At 37.5% G+C, this 9,592-nt stretch overlaps 1 protein-coding gene across 1 annotated transcript; it reads right to left on the reverse strand.

Moving 5' to 3' along the window:
- Positions 1-3,193: 3,193 nt before the first annotated feature.
- Positions 3,194-9,573, reverse strand: LOC118324672. The gene is made up of 6 exons (XM_035657115.1): positions 9,503-9,573; positions 8,040-8,378; positions 7,090-7,413; positions 6,425-6,478; positions 4,821-4,984; positions 3,194-4,365 (listed from the first exon to the last, which is right to left on the reverse strand). The coding sequence occupies exons 1-6, from the start codon at positions 9,540-9,542 to the stop codon at positions 4,321-4,323; spliced, it is 966 nt and encodes a 321-aa protein (XP_035513008.1). The 5' UTR covers positions 9,543-9,573; the 3' UTR covers positions 3,194-4,320.
- Positions 9,574-9,592: the final 19 nt, after the last annotated feature.

Here is a 9,592-nt window from a genome sequence, read left to right on the forward strand (position 1 = left end):
GATCTTGTCTATTGACAAAGTGAGTGTGTGTGTGTGTGTGTGTGTGTGTGTGTGTGTGGGCGAGGACCGAGGGTTAAGATGCAGTGATCAATACAGCAGATGAGGATCTTTCTCTCTCCTCCTGTATGTCCTTGTCTGGGACATGTCATCAAACACAAACACACACACACACACACACACACACTGGATACAGTTTACCGTAAGTGTGACTCAGCCTCTATGACTGGAATACAGAACACCAAGAAACTGCAGCTCACACACAAACACACACACACACACACACACACACAGAGTAAAGACGACCTGTCATCTCCATCATCTTGAGTGTCAGGGTGGAGTAAGAGAAAGAGAGAGAGAGTTGAAAAGGAGAGAGAGGAGGAGAGGCAGAGCAGCACTAATGGAGGACGAGAAATGAGGAGATGTATAAGGGTTAACAGTTTTATTTAATTACACATCAATAAATCCTGTAAGGCAATTAGACCCATTAGGCTTATGAATCCTGTGCCTGCTGCTGACTTTATTCTCTTTGTATAATACACACTCCTGCACACACATCCCTAATGCTAAACCCGAACCTGATCCCCGAATAATGGCACCAAATTCAAATTCAAGTACTTGTGCTAAACCTAGATCCTAATAGCAACTACTTCACCCTTACTGTAATCTGAAATTTAATCCTAATCTAATATATAGAACCTTAAGTTTTATGTTAATGTCACATCAAACTCGTAACCCTAAACTTGAGCATTAATACAGTTGGCCTTTTATGAGAAAATGTTTTCTAGTTTTCCCTCTGATGATCTCCAACTGCTCAGCTTCAACTCTCTGTGATTTACAGAGTTTCGTGATAGAAGGATAGCTTTAACTACTCGCTAAAGTAGCTAACTGCTGCCTACTGTATCTGCAGTTAGCGGGCAACAGTTATAGTATAGTATTTACAGAATTTCTAATGGAAAGATTGCTAATTAGCAAACCACTAACTTCTACCAGGAGCCTTCAGAAGAAGGTAGATGGTGGCGCTAGGTTGTAGCTCTAGTTGAACGGGTCGTTAGAGCAAATGGCAATCCGTCCAATAGATGATGAGACATTTCAGTTTGGAGGACTGACCAACCGCTATGGGTTTCCCCCAGTACACAATCACACATCACAGTCCAGTCACAAACAAAGTTCATTTATTTCTTACTTAACTTTTCCATTTTTAACTTTCCCAGCTACTCTAACTCTTGCAGTCCAACAAAGAACTAAATTCACGCTGGTGTGTCTTTAGTCCCTTTTATGTGTGTGTTTTACAGCAGTTGGCATCAAGCTTATTGGTGCATTACCGCCACCTTCTGATCCGGTGTGTGAATCTGACAACAGTAACGCTTTATTCTCTGTGCTTCTCTCTGTTCTAGTCCTTCCAAAACCACCATGCATATCAGCCACCTATTCCTATTCATCCATCATACCATATAGAAAACTCCTGTATCCCTTCAGATTCCCAACAAGACCCAAAACCTATGCTCTCTGAATCATGCTCAGTAATCCTTTTAATGTCATTTCCATTTGTATTTTTCCTTTCTTTAATGATCTCTTTAATCCCTTTGCCAGTTCATCCACCCTCCAGTTCCTCCTCATCCCTGTGCCATCCAGTCTGCTACTGCATTTAAAAAGAGACAACAAGCACCAGCTGAGACAATGAACTCACCTGGCACTCTCCCACCTGCAGCTGAATGTTAACCACGCCCACCTCCACAGAGATCAACTTCCTGTTTAGACACAAAAATGTTTCAAAAAATGAATACAGGCAATAAAAAAAACATAGCAACGGCAAGAAGATGCTGTTGGTGTTTATGGACAGCAAAATCTTGACTTCTGTACTCAAACTTTGGTTGTTCTGTTGCATCGCTGCATGTGTCCCTGCATGTAATTTACAGATGACCTTTACGATAAATCAATACAAACAGTAACCTATCAATACCTGCTCACTGAGGGGAGAAAAGATTTCCTCTTCACAAAGTCTGCCTCATGATGCAATGATGAAATATCGGTACAATCTCTCCTAGGAAACACTTTGAGGAATCACATTAAAGAATTTAAACAAATTCAGTGTGTGACAGTCAATTTCATTCATTACTGACGAAAAGAGCCGACTAATGTGAGCTACCGGCTGTTCAGGAATATTTACAAGATTATTGGAAAAACAGTCTAAAAATTAATCACTGAACTATAACCATCACATAAACAGTGAAATTGGGTAGGGAAGAGACAGATACACAAAAACAGGTTACTTCCTGAACTGAAAATGTTTAGCTTATTTCCTCTTACAAGAAAGCCTAGTTGGGGCCTCTTGTTTCAGAAGTTCAGTTCCACTAAACCTCTCACATGATTTCACTTCTGTAAAACATTATCCAATTAATGATTATCTCATTACCCCTCAGGTTTATCTTGTGACCCTTTGGATTGGCCCAGACCCTAGGTTGGGAACCACTGGACTAAACTACCTAACTCTCTGAAGCTTTCTGAGGCACTGAGGCTTTGACGGACTGTTTTATAGCACAGTGCACATCGCCATCTAGTAGTGAAATGAACACAGTTCAGAGTGGTTGAATTATTCAGCTCCATCACTTATTTGATCCTGCTACAGTCACTGCTCTGCGTTTTAGTGGCTGATGTTTTTAAAGGTTTAATGTCTGACAATATTTATAAGAAAAGTTAAAATATATACAAAAATAAAATTCTAGAAGAAATAGCAAAGAAGTCCTGATGAGCTGATTTCTTGTGTTCAAGTGTTGCATTGTCTGTGTTTATGTAACAAATAAATTGAAAACAGTTCCAACAATACTAAAAGTACATCTACTATTTAGACGACAGATAACAGATATTACTGCATATCTGCTGGTGTGCTACTGCAGTCAGGAATGGCTATAAGATATATTCAGAGTCACGCCAACCACTTCAGATACAGTAACTATGTCTAGATGCAAATGCGAAGTTTATCGAAGAGGAGCTGCTTCCTCTGTATTTATTGACTCATTCTAAGGTAATTTCTCTATTTCTCCTAAATGTTACACACTGGAACTTCAACAAAAAACACTGATCAACGATAAGAGACCATCTTGTGGTGGGATCACACCAGCTCGGTGTGTATGGTGCAATGGAAGATCAAGACATCAGAGAAATGAGTTTGGCTAAACAGATGAACTGTGCCAGATTTATTCCAAATGCTTACTCATCTTCACACAATCAACTTTTAACCTACATTAGTTGTACAGTATATGTGTGCTTTGCTGCAATATTTTTATTAAGGTTTGATGCAAGGAATATCCAAACTATCATAACTATCAACACAGAGTTTATGATTAGGAACACAACTTGAAATTATTGTAATATAAGATTGTAAACATTTTTTTAAAGATATTTTGCGGGCTTTTTATGCCTTTATTTTCATAGGACGGGTGAAAATAGACAGGAAAGTAGGAGAGAAAGAGATAGAGATGTTTTCAAGTTTTTTGTATTCAACATTAATTCATTAATTGCCTGGGATGTGAACATCCTCTTCTGCACATAAAAGCTTATGTGTTTCACAGTCAGTTTTTCACTGCTACTGGAGCAGGTGATAACTGCACAGGTTCTTCCCCATTCCCTAGACATTGTTTAAAAAGTACTATTAAATAGAAAGTAATGAGAAAAGTAGAAAACTGTACACTTCCATGGATTCATGTGTGCTCAAGTGCTGCGTCTAGTCTATAAACTGAATGGTTTGTGCACAATATACGTCTCTGATATGCTTAAAGAATTCAAACTGAGTAGGGCTCTTTGATCTATTGACGAGCCCAAACTAACCATGAAGCAGCATTTAGCTGTAATGCTGAATGCAACTGGAATGCATTTTGTACTACTTTGTTTTAATTGTATTATATATATCATACTATTCAATTAAATAGTACAAGATGTGCTGTTTAAATAAACTTGCTGTTGCTTAATATATGTAGATTGGTGTTGACATGTCAGGATTTTGACAAACTGGACAACAGTCCCAGTCTGCTAAATATCTACAGACATACAAGTATCATATAAATACTTAATCAGGGAATGGAATTGGATGCAACCTGGCATGACGTATTGAACAACTGGTAAACGCTGGATAGCACTAATTTCACCATACATTGCTCAAAGTTTAAAAGAAGAATAAAACAAAAGACAAATTGGACATTTCAAAATAATCAAGTGAGTGGTGAACACCCTCAGAAAAATGACTTGCAACACTTTATAAGCTATAAACTGCACAATCTGGATTCAGTAGATTTGGTCCTGCTACTTTCTGGCAGATGGGTTGTTCTAACGTGTGTTGTCTTCAGCATATTTCACATAGTTGACGGAAGACTAAAAATAAAACAGAAATAACATCAAGTTATCTTAACTCAAACTATAGTTGAAACAGATTATATTAAAATTGTAAGTAACACAAAGTAATTTAAATAAAATAAAATATATATATTGATTGAGCATCACTAATAGTTTACTAATTATTTTAAGTGACACGAACCTAGTTTTGTAAGTTTTTCAAAGATTCCTGATTAAGTACTTATTACTAAGCATTTTGTTTTCACAGTACAAATAAAAATGACAAATTAAGTCAGTGTCACTTAAAAGTACTAAAGCTACTTCATCAAGAATATGTTTTCAACTTACAAAATTGAGTTGGTTTTACTTTGATGTAATCAGTTTCAACTTATCTGGTTTTACAGTGAAACAACTGAGATTTATAGTAAAAATATAAAACAGCCAAATATAAACTTATACAGCCAACAGATAAAAGAGAAGTTAAAGGAAGTCACCTCCACGTGCATGCTGTCTGCATTTCCTTTGGTGTTTAAACCAAAGTTCCTGCTTGTCCTCCATTTATAGAGGAGCAGCAGCAAAGCAGCCAACAGCACACAAATCAAGGGCATGCATACAACCAGAGCCAAGAGGAGACCTGGGTGAGAGACAGAGGAGAGGGCTGGGGAGGAGAGAGAAAGACAAGTAGTGAACTAATTGTTTTGTATTGGGAACTTAAAGGTGCGCTGTAGAGTCTTTGACCACCAGTGGAGCTATGGAACAATGTTTTTACATGTTGTTGTTAACGTGTTCGTTCTTACACGTGGTTGGTGCGATAAATATTCCTAACAAAGACACTAACCCACTGATGTACAGGTGGAAATGACGTGCCACCAAATGCCACAATGAGCCAACACAGTCAGGGAAGAAGAAGACTGCTAACAGGTAAAACAGGGATGTAAACAAACATGGATTCAAACTTTTTGTTAGACATAAAGGATACACACAATGTGTTGGTGAGTAACACTGAATACTTAATAACAAGAGAACTCCACATGGCACCTCTAATAACGAGACTAGGTTGAAACGTAGTACATGGCTGGATCGTGTGGTCGTGTCTATTCTGTGAATTTTGGGATATTAAATGTTTGTCCTGCAATAACCTTTAGTGGTCCCATAAGCTATACTGAAAGACATTATTACATGACATGTTTTATGTTTGTTTTTGGGGGCTTTTTTGGCCTTTAATTGACAGAGACAGCTTAAGAGTAACAGGACAGGGGAGAGAGAGGGGATGACACGCTGCAAAGGGCCACAGGTTGGAGCCAAACCCATGGCCACTGGCAGCTGAGACTCAGCCCGGGCACATGGGGAGGCAGCTCTACCAGGTCAGCTATCAGGACGCCCCATCACATGACATGGTTACATTTGATTAAAAATAATGTTAGAAATGGAGTTGCAAGAAAAAATACTTTCCTCTCATATCTTATGATATTTGACATCTGTGGAACGTTGCTCCTTTTTGACTCTCTGTATTGGATGTATCGTCAGTGATTATTATTTAGGCGCTGTAACTGTTTGCTCTCCCTCATACCTCTCCTCTAGAGGTGTTTTCTCTCCTACTCTGCTCAATGCTGGATTGTTGTGAAACCATTGTCTCTGTTTCTAACAGCAGTGGGTTTTATTTTTTCTTTCCAGTTTCATTCTTTTGTGGTGTTCAGGTACTATACTACCAGTGCCATCTGTGTGCATATGATGTACTGTGATGTGACATTGTACTGTGTGCAAAAAACTGTGGCCACCAAAAGGTGGAGAAATTTTTGCAAACTGACCGACTGACTGTTGTTCGCAGCTGGTAAAATAATATTGTTTAACAAGAAACATAGGACAAGTATAATTAATTAAAAAAAATAATGAATAGTACATCTTGTTCCTCCTACTAAAGATAACAAGTATTTATTATTATAGTATTTATTTATTTTAAATTTTATGTGAAATGCACTGAAATAGAAATCGGAAGAGAAGTGTATTCTTATTGGACAGTGGTGTTAGTGCTGCTAAATTTTACAGTTACAGAACATTTGCTGAAGATGAAGACACTGATGTACACTGTGAACTGTACCTGTCAACTGGTGGGTGGTTGTTGTTGGTGTTGTTGTTGTTGTTGGTGTGGAAGCTGATGGCGATGATGTTCAAAGGTCAAAGAGTCCCGTTTCATTTGGAAGTGGTTGGAGCAGTGATTAATGAAAACAAAATGAAACAATAAGATACTAAATCAAAGCATGTAATATGTGGAGATGTTTTTTTATGCATTTTTCCTTTTAACAGGTTGCAAAAATTTTGCTTTTTGCTAAAGAAGTCTTCTTCTGACCCCGACTATAACCATCTGAAATTATTTTACTGTTTAGTTTTTGTGAAAACAATAAAACTCCATTTTCCGGAGATGTTATTTTTTGTTGTACGTAAAGAAAAAAGAAAATCAAACAATTTAAAGAATGTAGCTCATTCCTTTTTGACCATGCCAAAGAAAACCCTGATATTTAATTTCAAGTTTTGTATTTTAAAATAAAAATCAAACCACAGTTTTCTATTTTTTTTAATGCCCGTTTCTAAAAAATAAAATAAAATAACCAAAAGATACACTGATTTCTCTAATTATCCATTTTGAGATTCTAAATAACAATTCAAGTTGTTTTCATTATCAGCTCTTTAAAAGTTAATATTCACTGAACAAAAGGTAGATGGATTATAAAGCAACATTTCCATGAGATTCATTAAGACACTCACCATCAATGACAAGGATCGGGTACATCTTGTATGAATCTGGAGACAAAGCTCTGCCATAACCACACTTGTACCATCCTGTGTCTGACTTGGTCGCCTGCGTGATGGTCACATGCAGTCCAAATACAGATCCGTTTATATATTGAATGCTGTATCTGCCTTTCTGAGCTCTGTTCACCTCTGTTTCAATGAGAATGTCCTCTTCTGTTTTACAATCGCCCTTACACAAGAACTTCTGCTTTCCGTAAACAGTACCGTGGCATCCATAAATGATAGTTTCTCCTTCAGTATCTGCATGGACAAAACCAGAGATTCCATCCAACGTTGCTGTTGAAAAAATTAACTGTCATCAGTTATTGTCTGTACCTGATGTAAGACGCTGCAGTCTGATCACAATATATATATTTCCCAGGTTTTTTTGTGGATTGTTGCAGCCTAAAATGCCTCAATGTGATTATTATTGTTCTTGATAACTCATTAAAAATCAAGGCAAATTCATCCAGTGAGAATAAAATCAGACTGTTAGACCGGGTAAATTTAAGACTTTCGCGTTACACATCTGTACGGTCTGCATCTTCACAACTAGAAACAAGGCTTATACAAAATGGGAAGGACATGCAGAATACACAGGGATTAATTGAATTTGCGTTATACTACTACTACTACTACTACTACTACTACTACAACTACTAACTTTATTCATTTCTATAGCACCTTTTAAAATGCACAGTTACAAAGTGCTTACAAAACAGTAATTAATTTCTTGAGCCTGGGCCAACAGTGGCTAAGGTGTAACCCTAACCCTTTCTTATATTCTATACTACTCTTCTAAAATAATAATATAAGCAGTGTGATAATGATTTGATACAACATCAACAAAATAAGAGTCTGTTGAATACATATGTCAAATGCAATAAATATATCAAGTTTAATTATTTTCAGTTGAAACTCACCATCTAAAACTCTGATCTCAAAGTCAGCGTATGAATATGGAACAACAGTTGGTCCCAAACCACACCTGTACCATGCTGAGTCAGACTTGGTCAGATTTGTGATGGTCACAGTGAGAATTCCTCTTTCAGAAGAAGTGTTACTGAATGCAGTGCTGTATCTGCCACTCTGAGCTGTGAGACCATCTGTTCTGATGAGAATACCTTCTGCCTCACATTCTTCCTTACAGAAGAACTTGTTGCTTCCCATCAGATGCAAGAAGCAACTAATTCCACCAGTTCCTCCTACAGCTCCTGCAAACGTGGTTGCACTGACAAGCCCAGAGTCTCCCCCACACAGTGCTGTTGAAAAGATGAATAGAGAACACTGATGGTCAGTACTATCATAGTTTTTTCAGCATTTTTGCTCTGTCCTTTATATCTGAAATATATATCTAATATGAAGTCAACATCATCACGCTCCTAGACTGTATGTGGTGGAATCACTGCTAAAAAACACAAAGTCAAACCTACATAGACAAACACAGACAAATAATGCTTTTACCTTCAATGCAATCTGCATTGTGCGACTGTTACAAATAAAACCCTTGATCTCATGATCACTCTTTGTTAACCACAAAGCCTATGATAAGCTTATGAAAGCAGATCATACAGTGAACAGTGGTGTAAGAGGACACAAGCTTCATGGCTGGTGAGGGGGCTGCAGCACCCCTAAAATCTGGCCTAGCCTAATCAAAATCATCAGTTAAACTTTTGCCTTTATCCTTTCTTACTGAGATTTATATGTGCTGTGCACTAGTATTTGTGGAAGGAAAGAAGTTTAACATTGGGTTTCAGAGTATCCTACATAGTTTGAGTGAAATTGCTGCCACTGTACAGTGACTCATGGCCATTAATACAACAGGATGTGTGCTTTGGTTATAAATCTAGATTATAAGTATTGCTATACTTTTTTGTTACTTACTTGTACTCTCAAAAAGTATCTTAAGTATGTTTCCACTGGATACTCGTTTGAGCCGAGTTCTTGTCAGAATCTATTTTTTTCCAGCTTCCAAACCGGTTTGTGTTCAAGTAATCAAGGAAATTCGGTACAGTCCCTATAACACAGCCCAAATAATAATAAAGCCCCAAACAACACTAAACACCCTTTACCTTAACATTTATAAATTGTATGTTATAAGCCATGGTTACATTACCAATTGATTCTTGTCCCTGTCCATATTTCACTGTTGTTGCCTTGTACTTCACACCCCCAAAGTCTAAGCAATCTGTGCAATGACCTTGATTATCATTAACAAGGTTTACACTTAAAATATGTTATTTTATGTTGGGTAAACTTCAGTAAAAAAGAGAGTTGCAAGAGTTGGAGTCCCCAAGAGGTACATGGCCTTGTATGACTGCATCATTCACTCCCATTGAAGAAAAATGACATAAGAGAGTCAGAAAGACAAAGTGAATGTACTCACAGAGGATGAAGAAACAGATCAAAGTGTGATGGACTTTCATGTTGACGCTCTGATGGTTTACTGCTGTCTCTCTTCCTTCCTCACTGGTAA

The sequence above is a fragment of the Morone saxatilis genome, unplaced genomic scaffold (genome assembly GCF_004916995.1).
Source record: "Morone saxatilis isolate NCDOM2014 unplaced genomic scaffold, NCSU_SB_2.0 Contig15, whole genome shotgun sequence".
Lineage (NCBI taxonomy): Eukaryota > Metazoa > Chordata > Actinopteri > Moronidae > Morone > Morone saxatilis.